Here is an 18,637-nt window from a genome sequence, read left to right on the forward strand (position 1 = left end):
CAGTGCCTGTGCACCATAATTCTGATCGATGTCTTCAGTTTGCCCTTCATAGAGGCTCCACCAGCAATGGGTGAGAGTGCTGGGTTCCCCCATCCTAACTAGCACAGCCTGGTGACAGCCTCCTTGGTCTTCGCCTTACTCCTGTGAGTAAGGGTGAGTGTAATTTTCATGTATTCATGTCTTTGGTCCATTTTTTGACTGATGAGTGCATCCATGTTAAGGGTCTTGCCTTTTACCTACATCCAGGTTTCATTTTCCTATGTTTTATGTTGGTAGTTCTCAAACTTTCCACTTAGATGGGACAAGAGAACTTCCATCTGTCTCACCCATTCCAGCTTTCCCATAGAAAAGGAACCCAGCAGTAGCCAAAAAATGAGAGAGGAAAAAATAATAAAACAGGCTTCAATGAATTTTTTGTCAACAACATGTGTGCTTACTTTGTAAAATAAGAAGGCAACTATGCAGGTGATTATATTTTGTAAAAGACTGCCCACAAACTTAAAAATAACCCAGCAATTTTATCATACTTCACTTGCTGATACAAATTTGTAGGTTGCACATAACCAGTGACACACAAGAGCACATCAGCTCTCAGGTACAGTTGAGTCAGAATTGAAAGACATTTATGTCTTAAGGTCCCATTTTTGGAAAAAGAGTTTCTGGTATATCCTCCCAGAATTAATATTTTTCAAAGCTAACAATGGATATAGATACTACAGGATGAGTCAAGGAGCTAGTTGTTGATTTTTAAGTCTGTGCCCCTGGCTTTTTAATCGACTTGTATGAGTATTTGAGTTGTTCGCTGTCAGGGGACGGGATGGCTGTGTGGACAGCTCCTTGAACTTGGACAAGAAAGACATGAGTGCTAGACCCATGTCCTGGTCGTGAGGATACAAGTGAGATGGGAGTTTTGTCTGAGGGGGGACAGTCTTTTCTGCTTTTAGGGCTGCCTTTTTTAGTATTTGCCTTCTGTCTTTAAGACAAGGACCAACCAGGGACCCTGTGTACCAAGTAGGAAACTTACTGGTCATAACTCTGAGTCTGAAACATTGATGCTGAATCACCAAAAACATTAGACCCACAGATTCTAGCCAAATCCCACATCCTGAGAATCCCACCTGCATCTCTATCATATAAGTGATTGTAAAAAAAAGAAAGAGAGAGAGGAGAGAGAGAGAGAAAGGAAGGAAGGAAAGGAGGGAGGAAGGAAGGAAAGAAAGAAAAGAAAAAACAGTTTTTGTTCCAGAAGTTCTTGTTGCCTCAGAACCTGGTGGGTCTCTGTTGAAAAGTACACGAGAGCATGGCTGAATCAGGGCCTGTGAGGCCTTTGAAGACTAAGCGATTTGCTTTTTTGGGACACTAATCTGTCACTGGCCTAAGTGTTGTCGAAGTCTGTGGCCTCCTCACTTTCATTTATTTATGTTTTGTTCATCAGTCATCCTAGTAGTAAACGGCAAAGCTCTAATACATGGCATTAGTTGGCTTAAGTATAAGTGAGTGTTTGCAAACACACATGTGGTTTTACCAGCCTTTTCTTTCTCCTGTTTAACCGACGATGATGAACTTATCTCCTCAGTTGATTTGACAAGGACCTGCCTGTGCTCTCTTCTTCAGGCCGGATAACGCAGTGCCAGGCGACGTGCTCGTGCTGACCAAGCCCTTGGGGACGCAGGTGGCTGTGGCCGTGCACCAGTGGCTGGACATTGTGAGTGACCTTCACCTTCCGGTGTCAGCAGTGTGGTTTCTAAAATAAGCTCTTCTAGTTTTAGTACCAGGGAGTGTGCTGTCCATCTAGGCCTTCAGAAATCCTGGGAATTGTCCCTATTCTTTTATTAGATCCAGGTTTCATGTACTGAATGCTTGAAGTAGGTAAGCCCTTGCTCGGGGTTCAGAGATAATCCATAACGAGAATTTGGGGAACAGTGAGTGCGGTTTATCTGTTCATTTGGTGCTGAGATGGGTGTGTCTTTCATACTTAAACAACACTAAAAAATAATACAGAGGAGGCAGTTCCCTGGCAGTCCAGTGGTTAGGACTCCACACTTTCACTGCCGAGGGCCCAGGTTCAATCCCTGGTCGGGAACTAAGATCCCGCGAGCCGTGCGACGGGGCCAAGATAATAACAACACAGAGGAGAATGTGTGCAAGGTTTGATATTTGAGGTATAAATAAGGCCAGGCTTATTGACAGTTTAAATTATTTTAGTCATGAGTTTTTTGGTCATTTCTGGTTGCTTGTTTTGTCTTTTTACGCTAATTAGTAACTCAGAACATTTTGATAAATAATTATGTCGTGGAGAAAGCATCTAGAATATGAAGATATTTATCCTGAGTCACTTTCCAAGTGAGCTATGATCAGTCGTTCTTCATTTAAGACTTTTCATTGCCATAACAACTCAAAAATTAATATGATTGTGGTATATTCTCACATATCTCAGTGCTTTTAATTTCTACAACTGTCATCTGAAACCATCAGTCCTGAGAAACAATTGAAAAAGAACAATTTTATGTTGTTCATCAACCAGGTATATCTTAGCTTGACAAACAGAGCAGAGAAAATCTCTTAAGGAGGCTGCATTCTTCAGTTATTTTTCCCTTCTCATCCAGTGAGGATGGGGAGATTTCCCATCGGGTGTGATCACCTGTGAGTCAGACCACAGGGCTTTTATAGGGCAGTAATCCAGAGGTGCTTTCCAATACGACTGCCCAGGTGAGGCACAGGGGGGTCCAGGAGGAGGGGCTCTGGGATCCTTCTGTTTGTCCCACCCCCAACTTGACACTGCCTTTGCTTTTTTTAACCAGTTTCTTAAAGATGCTCAGAATTGAAAAAAGCAAGTTTCAAAGACAAAGTAACAGCACAATACACTTTCATAAAGGTCAGAAGCAACCCAAGAGTATTGTTTGGGCATCTATACGTACGAGGATACTATTTTTTGAAAGGCAGGGAAATGACAAGTATAAAATTCAGAACCATTGTTACCTCTGGGGGAGAGATGGGGGCAGGGGGATAAGGGAGGGACGCAGAGATAGACTTAAGTTACTGTGTTGGGCAGTAGATATTGGGTATTACCAAGAAAGGAACGAATGCACGAAGCTGGCTATTAAAATGGACCGTGATGACTGTGTGTCAGGAACTCAGCATCGTGGTGCCAGATCCTCTGAAAATCAGACTGAGCAAGAAGGGGGAAGACGGCAGTCTTTCAGAGGATGTGCGTTGTGGTCACCCATGCCGTCCTCATAGCTGATACAGTTGAAGTTGTTTCCCGTTCATTTGTCCCTCGAGAGGACTTGATCCCAGAATTCAGGGAAAGTCAGTAAGAGTATAAATTACATGAAAAATGAAAGCCATCCGCTTACTAGGGGAGATGGAGAAGAGAACCCAAGGACATTCAAAACTGTCTTGCTGGTTTCATGTTTCTAGTACACTGCAGCGTTTGACTACAGAGGTGTGGCTGAGGACAGAGAAGATGCCGGATGATATGTCTAATGGACACCTAAAGCAGTAGTCACGGGGGGAAGAGCTAGAAAACTTAATATTGTGTGCCGAATTAGGGAAGCAGAACTCCCCAGAAGGTGGCTAAGGAAAAAAGACGCTCTTCCAGTGGTTAGAAACAGAGACTGATCATGCTTTTTCGCTCTTTGCTCCCTCGCCTGTGTTCCTGTCATTAGCCTGAGAAGTGGAATAAAATCAAGCTGGTGGTCACCCAGGAGGACGTGGAGCTGGCGTACCAGGAGGCGATGATGAACATGGCCAGGCTCAACAGGACAGGTGTGGCCAGGGCTCGCCTCGCAGGGGTTGGCCAGCTTTCTGAGCAGGGCCAGGGCGGGAGACACTTCAGGCTTTGTGGGCCACAGACAGTCTCAGTTGCATTGATTTTCTTTTCCCCCCATGACTCTTTTAACACGTTTTTTTTAAAAAAAACAGAAAACAAAAAACCAAAATACATTTTTAGCTGGAGGAACTGGCCATGGGCCAGGTTGGGCCAGTGACTGCAGAGCCCCCTCTGTCGGTGCCTGGAGCACCGGTGGGACTCCAGCTACGTCACATGTTCTTGACAGAAGCGTGGGGTAAATGTGACTCACCTTAGAGGAGGTAAATGGCTGGCCACTGGCCTGAACGGTGTGCTAGGTCAGGTGGTGAGGCCATGAGCGTTTGTCCCCAGCCACTCCTCTCTGACCTGTGCGTCTGGAGTTCTCCAGGGCACTGCGCCTGTGCCAGCGTCTGTGTCCCCTCTGGCTTAGGATCGCTCACCGTGGGGGCAGTGCCAGGCACCGGGGAGAAGCAGAGAAGTATGGATGAAGTCATCAGTTCACTTTCTGAATCTATGAAATGGAGAGCTGAGGTCACATTTCCTCTCTGTTGCTTCAAATTCTACATTCCTGTGATGATGGGCAGCATTGAATTCCTCTGCACCCCAATACAAATAGAAGGGAAATTTATACAGCATGTTTTCAGAAATACTTGACTTACTTATTAATTTAAAGTGTTAACCTTGTCATATTTTTAATTCCCAGATTTGTGTATATGAATGAGTAATGACACTCATGCCATAATTTTTTCTTGACATTTCATTTCTAGTTCTAGATTCTTAATACTGATTAGAAAGTAATAATAATAATAGTGGTTACCATTGATTTGGTAGTTATTATGTACCAGGAACCTGACATATTTTCTCATTTAATTCTTCCGACTACCTTATCAAGGTAGCTACTGTTGTTCTCATTTCACAGGGAGGCCAAGTAACTTGCTCAAGGTCACACAGCTAATCGATGGGGACCTAGGATTTGAAGCCAGATACGCTTTTAATGCTTTGAAACTACTGCTTATAATGCCTTTAAGTGTTATATTCTATCCTTTTCTTAATGATTTAGTAAGAAATCAAGGCCATCTCCACAGTCTTTGTGCATAGTAATTGAACCAGTACTTTTGTACTATGCTAAGAATTTTAAAAGCAGTTTAAAATAAAACAGGAAAGTTCAGGAAAGGGCCAGAATTCATCTTCTGGGAAGCAGCAAGGCTTGCCAAGGGACTCACTTGATGCAGTTTAAGCATCTTACAGTTGATTTTTATTAGCGTTCATACCTGTATAGAAAGCACCAGGTATATTTTATAATTAAGAAGGAAGCCCTTCTTGGGTGTCTTTGAAGTCCTAACCTCTGACCAGCCAGAGGAACCCTTTCTGGAAAAGCATCTGTGTGGGTCGCTCTGTACAGAGGATTTGGAAGCAAACCAGCATTTAGAATGTGAGCTCCAGGAGGGCAGGGAGCTCTGTTTTGTTCACTGCAGTGTCCACAGCACTTAGAAGAGTGAAGGACACACCACAGGGGTCATTAAATCTGGATGAATGAGTGAACTCTGTGCTAGCCCTTCTTTTTGGTACTCCATGGACATCTTTTTAACAATCCTGTGAATTGGATCCTGTTTTTCCTCCTTTGGCTGAAAAGATATACGTGTGAGAAATACACACAGGTCTATTCTCAAACCCAAATCTGTCCAACTTTATAACGGCCACTGTTTCTCCAACTTGTTCCATCTACATAAGCCTCTGGTAGAAACTGGCACAGTTTGATTCTGGAAACACCAGTTTTTTTCCTCATCATTAACTGCATGTTGTACTCAAGGACCTGGGTTTGGGTTGTGTGGCATCCTAGTTTGGAACTTTGAAGATACCTGAAGACAAAGCTCTAGATGAAGTTCAAAAATCTTACCCTAAAAAAGGTCCCTGTTTATTTAGTTACTCAGGGTTCCCTGAGCCAGCAGTCAGAAATCTCATCCCTCCCATCCTACAACTTCCCCCAAATGACTCTGAACCCAATATACGTAACACTTAAGCCATGAAGTCTTCAATTCTCTAAAAAGAAGAAGAAATTTGACTGTTGAACAGGGGATCTCAAAAGATCTTCTCCGAAACTCTGATTTTGAAGTCACTTTAAAGTGTGAAAAGAGGGCTTCCCTGGTGGCGCAGTGGTTAAGAACCCACCTGCCAATGCAGGGGACATGGGTTCGAGCCCTGGTCCAGGAAGATCCCACATGCTGCGGAGCAGCTAAGCCCGTGTGCCACAACTACTGAGCCTGTACTCTTGAGCCCACGAGCCACAACTACTGAGCCCGTGCACCACAACTACTGAGCCTGAACTCTAGAGCCCACAAGCCACAACTCTTGAGCCCGTGTGCCACAACTGCTGAAGCCTGCGCACCTAGAGCCCGTGCTCCACAACAAGAGACGCCACCACAATGAGAAGCCCAGGCACAGTAACAAAGACCCAACACAACCAAAAATAAATAATAAATTAATTAATTAATTTTAAAAAATAAAATAAAATATGAAAAGAGATTTTTTTCCAACATCTGCCTTTCCCACCTTCTTTATTAAAATTTTTTATTAGATAGTTGATACAAAAGTTATTTTATAAAATATGTGCAGGGCTTAAGGAACAGCAGTACAGTACCCATGTGTCCACCATCTCATGTGAGAAAGAGAACGTGGCCTTACAAGCCCAGAAGGGCCCCTCCCACACCCAGCTCGGGAAAAGGAGCGACGCTGTTCTGAATCTAATGTTTATTCTCACGTGTTTTAAACTGTTTTTGCCACATAGCCTTGTACCCTTAAGCAATAAGTTAGTTTTGCATTTTTTGCTTTATTAAATCATACCTGTGTCTGTTATTTTATTTTTGCTGTTTTGTACACTGTTTAATATTCCTGAGTGTCATCCCTGGGGTGTGTAGCTGTATTTCATTGTCTTCACCGCTGTATAATCCTCCACTCCATGACTGACTGCTGCTGAGAACTTCTGGTGCACATGTGTAAGAAAGAGGGCAGTACTGCCTCAGCTTTTCTAGAAGGTGCTAAATGATGCCCAGAGTGGTGGTATACCACAGTTTTTGAGAGTATGCTACATTTTAAAGATTTCTTTAATATGTTTTCTCTTCCTGTTTGTTTTCTATAGTTTTTCTACTGTAAAAAAAAATCATATGCTAACTATAGAAAAGTTTTCAGAAAATGAAAAAAGGGAGAGAAAAAACATTGTTCATAATCCCACCAGCCAAAAACAGCTTCTGTTAATATTTTTATGTATTTTTCCAGGATTTTTTCCTTTGGTTGGTTGGTGGTTTACTGTTGTCTTATTGTTGATGTTGTAAACTAATGGTTAGCGTACATTTTACTTATATTTGGAATTTGCTTTTATTCATTTAATATCACTAAATTCTTTTTTCCATATTATATAATCCTAGTACACATAATGTTTAATGGCCAGATGTTCTACCAGAGCAATATAGCATAACTAAATTACTTTTTGCCTACTTTTGAACAATTTATTTTGAGATCAAATTTTTTTATAATTTTTTTTTTCCTGCATTCCAGGAGTATTTCTTTGGCAATATTCAACATTAAGTTGAATTGTAGTTATTTAATTCTGTGTTCTCAGATGTTCTCATCACTTACAACCAAGGCTTTTCATTCGTACTTCTCTTCCTGTGCCGTTCAAAATGTCTAAGGAGTCTTTTTCCATTTTTGGTCCTTCAAATTAAGTAGTTTAACAATAAGAAAGTAATTTGTAATGGATTTATTTTTACCCATGTGGGTTATTAGTTTGTTTATAATTTGAGCATTTAAGATTCCCCATCCTTAAGTTGTAGACATTGTTGGTAGGGATACAGTATGGCAGAACACTTATGCAGGAGTGTTTGGTCATATCTAGCAAAATTCTGTGTACGTTTATTTTGACCCAGAAGTCCCACTTCTATGCGTCTGTCCCAGAGCTACAGTGGCCAAAGTATGAAATGACTTGTGTACAAGGCTACTCACTGAAGCACTGTTTATAACTGCAAAAGAAGGAAACAATCCAAATGTCCATCACTAGGTGACTGATTGCATTATCTCACCTCCATGCACGAGGAATACTATACAGCTATAAAAAGGAACAAGAAAGCTTTATTACTAGGCAGCTATCTCTAGGATATGGCCAGATGGAAAAAGCAAAAAGGACAGAGCATGTATGTAGTATGCTACATTTTGTATGTTCATAAATGAATATGAAGTAATAATATGTATTTTATACTTTCAAAAAGAAACAATGGAAAAAATAAATCATTAATAAAAATTGTTACATATAAGAGGGAATAGGGAGGAAGCAGACCCTCTCTGAACATGCTTTGTTTTGTAAGTTTGACTTGGAAGTAAATGTTTTATATAGTTTTCTATACTTAAAAGTTAAATTAAAAGAGCATATTTTACAAATCCAAACCAAATTTTTTTAAGGTCGTTCAACATATTTCTAAGTTAGTGGCAAAATCACATGAAGAATTATTTCAGATCACTTTGAGCCTGGTAGTTTCAGGGCACATCCTCAGAACAAAAATCCACAAAAATATTTCATTGTTATCAGTGGGTTTGTGTTTGTGAGAATGTTGGTATAGTAAGATAAAGCAAATAAGTTAATGTAGTTAGGAACAAAGATTTTAAGAATAAGAGAGAAGTAATAAGATCACAGAAGCTAAGTGAAATCTGTAATCTTTAATTCGGAATTAACAGTGTGAACTCAGGATTTTTTTTTCTATAAAAATGTTTATTTCTGTGCCTATTGAAAAGGCCTAGAAGTAGTGATAACCAGCAGGCCTGAAGTCCTAGTGCCCAGATTCTGTTCGGAAAGTTAATGTTTTCCACTAAAAAGTGCCAGGACTCCCTGGGGAAATGGCAGATTCCAGTTCTGGGACAGGAAGTACAGAAGCTAAGCCTGGACTTCCTGTGCCTGAAAGTGGTGGCACTGTCAACGACTAGTGGGGTCGTGTCACTTCCCCACAGCTTGAAGGGGCTCCCGCCCGTCACAGGGGAGAGGGGGGTGCAGTTTGAGTATCAAAGACAAGAGTGACCATATCAAGTTTCTAAACAAATGGTAATTAAAACTTTTTTGGTCACCTTTGGAAGTTGCTAGGGCACCAACTTGTTCTGAAATAAAAGGAATCAACCCCCTATTTTACCTCTTTTATATGGAGTGTATTTCAAGGAAACCATATTTTCTAAAAAATTCTTTATAGACGTCACATCTAATAAACACATGAAAAATGATGGAATTACAAAGTTGCCATTTTTGCTGCTCCCTTGACTTAATGAACCTCAACAGCAAACATCAGTGGCTGCTAAAACCTTTTGGTGAAAGGTTCTCATTGAGATATTCCCCACCCCCATGAAGTATTTTTGCCAGCAAAAAATGAACCTGAGTCTCTTGGAGCCTTGGTCCTAAACACCAGTACAGGAAGTCGGGAAGATGGTAGAACATGTCAGCATCGGGGAAGATCACCACATCCATAATGCAGGAGATGCTACAGAAAAAAATGGCTCAGTTTCCACAAATAAATGACATGGGGGGAAAAGGAGGGGAAACTGTTAAAAATTAAGAAGTTTAAGAGAGAACAATCAAATGTAGTGTTCATTTTGTTGGTGTGATAATGACACTGTGGCTGTATTACAGTTTTTTAATCTTTTAGAGGCACACATGGAAATACTGTATTTATAGGCGATATGATATGATTGGGGTTGGCTTTAAGGTTGCCCACGCCCCGGACCCTCCACATCCCCCAACAAGTGGGCAGGAGTAGATGAGGCCCCAGAAGAAAGGTGGTGATGGTTGAAGCTGGGTATTGTTGGGTACGTGGGAGCTCGTTGTGGGTTGCTACTCTCTCTACTTTGTGTTTCGTTGAAATTTCCGTAGTAAAAATTAGCAACAGTAATTCCCCATACAGGGAAGAAGTGGTAATCAGTACCTCAAAAATTGAATCCCTCTTATTGACTGTAGGATTCAGTGGGTCCTCTTGTCTACTGTGGTCCTCAAAGCTTGTCTAGGATGGCACTGGGAAGAGCTGAAGTGCAGGTCTTGGCTTTGTTAAATGTCATCGGCTGCCCCACTGCACCAGGTGCAGGTGTGTTAATAGGATGGCCCGTCCTAGTTGCTTATCTAGCACCATGGCCTAGAAGGGTCTATTCTCCTCTCTGCGTGTGTCGTTGAGATTGCACCCAACTAAAAGAGATCTCGGTCTAAAGGGAGGAAATGCACCCCAAAAAGGCATTCACCCCAGAGTACTTCTGTAAACACAGGGCATATTTCACTCCAAAATTAGCCTTTCTGTTACTCTCCCCCCTAAAATGAAATACTTAGGTGTGACTCTAAAATAAATATGTACAAGCTCTATATGAGGAAAACTACAAAACTGGTGAAAAAAATTAAAGATGTAAATAAATGGAGGTATTCCACACGCGTGGATAGGAGGACTCAACAGTATCAAGATGTCAGTTCTTCCCAACTATAGGAGCGATGCAACCCCAACTAAAATTCTAGCAAGTTATTTTGTGAATATCAACAAACTCATTCTGAAGTTTATATGGAGAAGCAGCGGACCCAGAACAGCCAACACAGTGGTGAAGAAGAGCAGGTTGGAGGACTGACACTTCCCACCTTCAAGACTTCATATAAAGCTGCAGACATCAAGACAGTATGGTGTTGGTGAAAAAACAGACAGATAGATCAATGGAACGGAAGAGAGAGCCCAGAAATAGGCCCGCATAAGTATAGTTGAACTGCTCTTTGACAAAGGAGCAAAGGTAATTTAATGGAGAAAGGATAATCTTTTCAACGAATGGTGCTGGAAAAATTACACATCCACAGGCAAAAAACGAATCTAGACACAGGTCTCAAACCCTTCATAAAAATTAACTCAAAATGGATTGTAGACCTAAATGTAAAATACAAGACTGTTAAACTCCTAAAAGATAACATAGAAGAAAATTTAGGTGACCTTGAATTTGGTGATGACTACTGAGATAACACCAGAAGCACTATCCATAAAAGAAAAAATTGACAAGTTGGACTTCATTAATATAAAGAAACTTCTCGGTGAAAGAGAGAGAGGATGAAAAGACAAGCCACAGACTAGGAGGAAATCTAAATCTTCACAAAACACGTCTGATGAAGGACTGATAATCCAGAATATACAAAGAACTCTCAAGACCCAACAATAAGAAAATCCAATTAAAAACCGGGCAAAAGATCTGAACAGACACCTCACCAAAGAAGGTACACAGATGGCAAATAATCATATGAAAAGATGCTCCACATCATATGTCACTAGGGAATTACAAATTAAAACAACAAGATACTACTCCCCGTCTACCAGAATGGCTGAAATCCAGAACACCAAATGCTGGTGAATATGTGGAACAATAACTCATTGATTGCTGGTGGGAATGCAAAATGGTACAGCCACTTTGGAAGAGAGGTTGGCAGTTTCTTACAAAACTAAATCTAATATGATCTAGCAATTGTGCTCCTTGGTATTTACCCAAATGAATTGAAAACTTCTATCTACCCAAAAACCTGCACACGGATATTTGTCACAGTTTTATTTATAATTGCCAAAACTTGGAAGCAACCAACAAGTCCTTCAGTAGGTGGTGAACAGATAAATAAACTGGTCCATCCAGACAGTGATATTGTTCAGTGCTAAAAAGAAGTGAGCTATCAAGCCATGAGAAGATACGGAGAAACCTAAAGTACACATTACTAAGTGAAAGAAATCAATCCGAAAAGACCAAATATTGTGTGATTCCAACTCTCTGACATTCTGGAAAAGGCAAAACTATGGAGACAGTAAAAAGATCCGTGGTTTCCAGGGGTTGGAGGAATGGGTGAAAAGGTGGAACACGGAATTTCTAGGGAAGTGAAAATACTATGTATGATACTCTAATGATGGATACACGTGATCACACATTTGCCGACACCCATAGACTGTACAACATCAAGAGTGAACCCCAGTGTAAACTGAACTGGAGTTAGTAATAACGTATCAATACCGATTCATCACAGCACCACACTGATGCTGGGTGTAATGCAGGAGAAATGGGGTTGGGGGGGGACCGTATGGCAACTTCCTGCACTTTCTGCTCAATTTTCTCTAACCCTAAGACTACTCCATAAAATAAAGTGTATTACTTTTTTACATTAAAACATAAAAAAGAGATTAACCTTTTAGACATCAGGAAAGTACCTTGAATTTAGGTCAGACAGTCTTAAAAGATCTTGTTCTTTGATTTTAGGAGAGTTTAGACAGGTTTACCTTTTGTTGAGATAGCATTTCCTCTCTACAGATATTTTAGTTTACTGGGAATTTACTGTTGGTTGAAGCTGCTGTTCTGAGTGGTTCAAATTGAACTAGGAAACCAACTTTCAGAATTGCACCCCAGGTTGTGTTGATTTCACTTTCATCGTATGCTATCTCCGACCAATTAGTAGGAATTTTGAGATCAAAGCATAGGTAAGATCTTGAGTTGAGGAAGGGTGTTTTCTCGGGGTCTCCATTCATGACACCAGATGATAAAGGCTCCTCTGTCCTCTGGCAGCGGCGGGACTCATGCACACGTTCAACGCCCACGCGGCCACTGACATCACGGGCTTCGGGATCCTGGGCCACGCGCAGAACCTGGCCAAGCAGCAGAGGAATGAGGTGTCCTTTGTGATTCACAACCTCCCAGTCCTGGCCAAGATGGCAGCCGTGAGCAAGGCCTGCGGGAACATGTTTGGCCTCATGCACGGGACCTGCCCAGAGACATCAGGTACCAGGGCCCCAGGCTGGGTTGAGGGTTAAGCAGGGAGGCCAGTGGGACGTCCCCGAGGAGGAGGAAACCAGGTCCAGGAGCTGGACACCCCCCAACCCCATATGAGGTTTTGGCTGCAAGGCTTCTCAGCCCCCTGCAGCGTCTCCCTGCCTGTGATGCCGTCCTGCCTGTGATGAGCAGTGTCATTTTCAGTCCAGAGTTTGTGTGTTTGGTGATGGGATGGGAGGGAGGGAGGGCGGATATGGGGAAAATAGGTCATCATTCAGTTTCCATTGACAACTCAGCATTTTAAATAATCCATGTATCCATAGGTTACATTGAAGAGGCTGTATTTGCAAAAAAAAGTCTAAAATTGCTGTTTTGAGATGAAATAGTATACTATGTCTCCAAAGTACCATTTTTTTTTGGTCCCGTTTTTTTTTTCCTCTTTACCTGGATCTCTGTTTCATCTTTTCAATTCCCCCGCCCCCCTCTTTTCTCCCCCTAGTTTCTTTTACTTATTTTATTTTTTCTATAACTCAGTAGTTTCCCTACCCTGGTAAAACAATTGAATCATCTGGGCATTAAGAAAAATACCCATGCCTAGACTGGACCCCTAGGAAACCTAATTAAGTCAGTCTGAGGTGGGCCTGGTCATGAGAAATTCTGATGCCCAGAGGCCAAGACCACAAAGCCCCACCCACGCACAAGCCCTGTAAGGGGGCCTGGGGTCTCTGGTGGGCCTCTCATGGCAGTAGAGAGGACCCTGCCACTTCCTGGCCTCGAAAGAGATATGAAATCCATTTCCTAGAAATAACCTCCAGGAGGGCAACTGAACTGCTAGTAGAACGGCTCCTGCCGCCTGGAGGGCATGGAATCAGTTGGAATAAACTGACGAATATTCCCAACTAATGGAACCTGTCTCTATTTAAATATGAGAAGTTTTCCCTTTTTTGTAAAAGTGTAGTATATATTTTTTCCTGATTTGTGTTTCTTCTACTTACAAATGTATGAAATATTCTGGCCTAGCTACTCAAGTACCAATGAAGATTTCTTTTCATATATCTTATATTTTTTCTATTTTGAAGATAATGACAGAACCAGTGACAGAACCCAGATACTTTGAGGCATGCACACTTTCTCCTGACCTTAATTTTTAATTTTAAAAAATATATATATACCAAAAGCCTTTTTTTGTAAAATGAGGACTCCATGTAGAGAATCAAATAGAAAAGGAAAAGTTCTCTTTTGTCTTTAAATAATCCTTTCAGCGCAGCCTGGAAAAGATAGCCTCCACGTATATTACTGAGCCTCAAACACCTCACTCCTACCTCCACAGCGTCAGACGATTCACAGGTGGGGCATTTTCATGATTTAAAGTTTGTTGTGTGTGTTCTGAAATACAGTAGGAGCTGACCGAGGAGCTGCTTAATGACTCCGCAGTGTAGTCTGTGGAAGAGGTGAAGGCAGTGCAGCCGGCTTCTTGGTAGAATGTAGCTCAGTGCAGACGTTTTCTAGAGAGATAGTGGCAGGGAGACTGCAGACACAGCATCACAGTTAATGGTAATCCTTTTTTCTTTTTTTTCCCTTTGCTAGGAGGCCTTCTAATCTGTTTACCGCGTGAGCAAGCAGCTCGGTTCTGTGCAGAGATAAAGTCCCCCAAATACGGTGAAGGCCACCAAGCATGGATTATTGGGATCGTGGAGAAGGGTAACCGCACGGCCAGGATCATAGACAAACCCCGGATCATCGAGGTCGCGCCACAGGTGGCCACCCAGAATGTGAACCCCACACCTGGTGCCACCTCTTAATCTAGGCCGAGGCAGCTGTGTGGTTTTGTTTTTAAATAGCTCTATTTCCTTTATCATCATTTCAATTAAAGACTATAAACAACAATGAAAAAATCTCATTGTGTCTACACATCTGGTGACCTTAGGTCGATTTGTGAGTGGATGCAATTAATCAAATAAAATCCATTGCCTTTTTTTCCCGTTACATTAACTGAAGATGCACCTGATCTTGAGGCAGCTTCTGAGTTGAGAATTATATTGTTATCCAATACTGTTGATTCATTTTGAATCTTTAGACACTTATCTCTTGCCGAGTAGGCTCTTTTTAAAGGTGCTTTCACGTAGCACGGACATTACCCATCGTAGTGTCAAATAGCAGTTTGTGTCTTTTCATTTTGTGTATATTTATCAGTATCAGTCTGATCCTTTTTGAAGTGTCTGGAATGGTATTCTGGAAAGACAGAATTGGTGAGTGAGTGACAAAATGGTACCCCAGTAGCGAGAGGGTTGCGTGAGTCCTTTGAGTCTTCTAATTCCAGAGCATCTCTTTGACCCAAGAGTGCATTCAGTTAAACCAGGCGAGTGCTTAACTCTGCATGGGAAGCACTTTGAAGACAAAAAAGAAATGTTACTTCTTTGTTTTGTAGCCTTCCTAATACTTACAGTAATATCATTAACTGTTTTCTTTATCAATAGCAAAAAAGGACACTTTCTGCAATGTAATTAGATGTTTGATAGCGCAGCAAGGAATTGCCCTCCGAAAGGGGGTTCGTGTATAATACTCATTTACAAGTCAACATATAATTAGCTACACAAATAATTTTTAAATATAATCAAAAATAAAGACTGTTCTGTGGATAGTAGTGTTTAATACATTTTATATTTTGTATGGTGATTTCAGGCCTTTTGATTTCTTAAAATCAGCGGCTATTTAGCCTGATCCTTAGCATTACTTTGTCCTTTGCGCCAGTACTTTTCCGTGCACGCTTCCTGTGATCTGTGTGGAAACGCGTATCGCCAGCTGTGCAGCTCGGACTTCGACTTGTTATTCAAATAAATATTTAATTTTTTTTATTGCTCTTGTATAATCAGATGCCCCTTTTAGTATTATTTTAGAAGCATCGGGAGGGTTTTGGCTAAAATACAGTTTATTGGGGGAAAACTAGATTTTAGTTTTATAAAACTTTTAAGTCTTTCACGGGACCTATATTTTCTTGAGGTAAATTTTGTAGTTCTAGAACAAATAGGCAATCTAAAAAGGTGTTTATCGGTGTTAACTTAAAAACAGAGGCTTCCTTATACTTTCACCTATGGAATGCGTAGGAGGGGGCTCCTGTCCTCAAGCACAAGTGCACTGATTCCTCACGTGTCTGCGCTGGAAGCTTCTGAGCGCTTCCTGCCTGCAGGCGCCGAAGCCGAGAGAACAGCCAGACTTCTTGCCAAAGGAAACCACCACCTGGGAGACGAAGCCCTGGAAGAGGCTCCACCCTGGACGCGTCCTTCTTCAGGGGCCAAAGCGCAGCCTCTTCGCACGTGTTACTGGAACTCAAGCCATAAGTTCGGTGCGCGGGACCGAGGGGCTGCCGCAGAACTGAAATTAATTGGACGTTTTATAGGAATTGAAACCCATGTTGGTCCTCAAAAGCTACAAGCAGGTGGTCTGCAAAATAAAATGTGTTGGAAACCTGAGTAAGAGAAACATACTGTTGAGCTTTTTTTTTCTTTCTTTCTTTCTTTAAATACAGGCGTGACGGCTAAATCTGAACTACTTTCAATGTTGACCATGTCTTGAATGCTGATGGTTTCCTTGGTGGCAGGTCTGCTGAGAGGAAGTGAGCCAATTGAATGATGCACTTGAGGAAATCATCTTCGTGAAGATTCATGTTTATAAAGAGAAAATGCTGGGTACTTAGAAGTGCATGTAATCGAGGAGGAAGAACTGGGCTTTAAAGGGGTGTTTCTTAGAGAGCGAGTCCGCATCACACCTGCATCAGAATCACCTGGGGATGCTTGTCCCAGTGAAACTGTTGGGCCCACCGCAGGCCAACAGCATCAGAATTCGGGGGGGTGGGACTAGGGAAGCCCGCTTAAGTGAGCGCCCTGCGTGGCTAGGCACACTCGTTGCAGAGGCACCGAGGGAGGGAGAGACCTTGCTTTTACCACACGCTTTTCTGGGAATTTTCAAGTCTTGACCATTCTGTTTATTGACATCTGGGTCCAACAAAACAAACAAACAAAAAAACCCCAAGTTATCTTGCACGTTCTTTGAAGAATCAAGTGATTGTCGCTGAGTATTTGAGTTCTTGGCAAAAATCTATGGAGACTATTTTAAAATTCGGTGAACAGTTAATAAATAGGCAATTATTTGACTTTCTGGTAGCACTTTAAAACTTCACACTGAGGCGTGTTCATCTTGGTATAGAGATTTATTGCCTTTCAACCCTATGATGTTTTGGCATCCAAAAATACAGTTTGTTAGAATGCACAGCATTGGTGAGGACAGCCTACAGAGCCTGGACCCTGAGGAGCTCAGTAATTCCTTTAGGAAACAGGAGTCATTTGCCAGTGAATATCAAAGCTGGGTCTGTTAATTGCACAGGCGGTGTTGAAGGATTTATTGTGATTCAGTCCAGGAAAAGAAACAAGTACTGTGTTAAGCGATATGTACTTTGGGGCTCAGTATTTTTAAATAACTTAGTATATTGTAGTTTCCAAATTCTGCATGCCTTATTATGAATAAATGCGAGTGTTTCAAAATCATTCTGATTGTAGATGTGTAAGCCAGCAGCTTCCAGCCTGAATTTAGCATTGCCCTTGAAAGAGTTAATCTGAATTCTAAATTTTACAGTGTTACTCTGTAAAGAAAGACCAGAATAGCTATACTAGACTATTCTTAATTTTTAGAAGTAATAAAGCAAGCATAGATGTTGATGCTTCAGATACTTAACTGTCACGTGTGCACGTGTGTGTAAGTGTATGTATATCTCCCTGAGCTGCTCATTTCCACACCAACTCACCCTTTTCCTCTAGATTAGGTAATGGCTGCGTAGACAATATAATTTACTTTGAACGGTAATTTGTACCTTTTCTCATTAAAGATGCACAGTGAACCATGCAATTATTAAACATGCCAGGGTCCACCAGGAAAACCCACAAAGCCCTGGTCTTAAAAGTGGAGCATTAGAATATCGTTTTGCCTCTGGTTTTGTCTCCGTGTCTTGAAAGACTGGGAGTCGGTGGATTGTCTCGCCTTCATCCAGTGAAACAATCGGTAAGATGGGGAGTTCACAGGTGTCTAGACACGTTCAAGAATTGCCAGAGGGACTTCCCTGGCGGTCCAGTGGATAAGACTCTGTGCTCCTAATGCAGAGGGCCCGGGTTCGATCCCTGGTCAGGGAACTAGATCCCACGTGCTGCAACTAAAGATCCCACATGCTGCAACTAAAGATCCCCCATGCTGCAACGAAGACCCGGCATAGCCAAAATAAATAAATAAATAAATATTAAACAAAAAAAATCGCTGGAATCCAAGACCACAATCAATGCCAATTGCTTTGGGTTAGTCAGCAAACACTGGGGGAATAGGGTTCCTGTGGTTCACAGTCCTTGAATATCTGAACTCTGAAAATGCAGTTGACATTTTCAGTGATTTCTGACGGTCCTTCCAGTACTGTTGCCTCTGGAGGGGGTCTGTGCTTGGGAGGACTGCATATCCAAAACCCATCGAAGCTTCGTGTGAGGAAACAGAAGACCCACGAGAGTGCTGATCTGGTGGCGGAGGTCAGCGTGCTGTCTCCTCTCTGCATTTCAGAGACGTCAGCATGCTCACACTGAAGTTTAGGGAGACCGATGAAACGTTACGTTGGTCATTACCAATGATCAAGTCCTATATCTTGCCTGGTTCTTAAAGCAGAGCTGTATAAAACTGGTGTCTCAAACACAGCCCTGCTTTGGTCCATTTTGAAAAAATGAAGAAAATGGTAAGAGCTGAGCATTGCTGTTTTGTTTTTTTTTTATAAAAAGGCAGATTTTATTTCTAGTACATTAATAAATAATACAAAGGAATCAGAAGACAGCCAACCTGGACAATTTTAAAAGTTAAAGGGACTTCCCTGGTGGTCCAGTGGTTAAGACTCCATGCTTCCACTGCAGGGGACACGGGCTTGATCCCTGGTCAGGGAACTAAGATCCCTCAAGCCGTGCAGCACGGCCAAAAAAAAAAAAGGTAAAAAAGTTTAAAATTTAAAAAAAAAAGTTATAA

The 18,637-nt window shown here is 41.7% G+C and overlaps 1 protein-coding gene and 1 non-coding gene across 6 annotated transcripts in view; both read left to right on the forward strand.

The window, feature by feature from the left end:
- SEPHS1 (selenophosphate synthetase 1) overlaps positions 1-16,742 on the forward strand; it is a 29,234-nt gene extending 12,492 nt beyond the window's left edge. For all 5 annotated transcript variants that reach the window (XM_036843169.1, XM_036843168.1, XM_036843167.1 and 2 more), the window contains exons 6-9: positions 1,615-1,705; positions 3,669-3,768; positions 12,392-12,604; positions 14,183-16,742. In XM_036843169.1, coding sequence (XP_036699064.1) covers positions 1,615-1,705; positions 3,669-3,768; positions 12,392-12,604; positions 14,183-14,397 — 619 coding nt within the window. In that variant the 3' untranslated portion in view covers positions 14,398-16,742. The remainder of the gene's footprint in view (positions 1-1,614; positions 1,706-3,668; positions 3,769-12,391; positions 12,605-14,182) is intronic.
- Positions 16,743-17,702: 960 nt separating this feature from the next.
- On the forward strand, positions 17,703-17,775 carry TRNAR-CCU. The gene has a single exon. It is a non-coding gene; the product is annotated as a tRNA-Arg (tRNA).
- The last annotated feature ends 862 nt before the right edge of the window (positions 17,776-18,637 follow it).

This window comes from Balaenoptera musculus, chromosome 2, assembly GCF_009873245.2.
Source record: "Balaenoptera musculus isolate JJ_BM4_2016_0621 chromosome 2, mBalMus1.pri.v3, whole genome shotgun sequence".
In the NCBI taxonomy this organism is placed as follows: domain Eukaryota; kingdom Metazoa; phylum Chordata; class Mammalia; order Artiodactyla; family Balaenopteridae; genus Balaenoptera; species Balaenoptera musculus.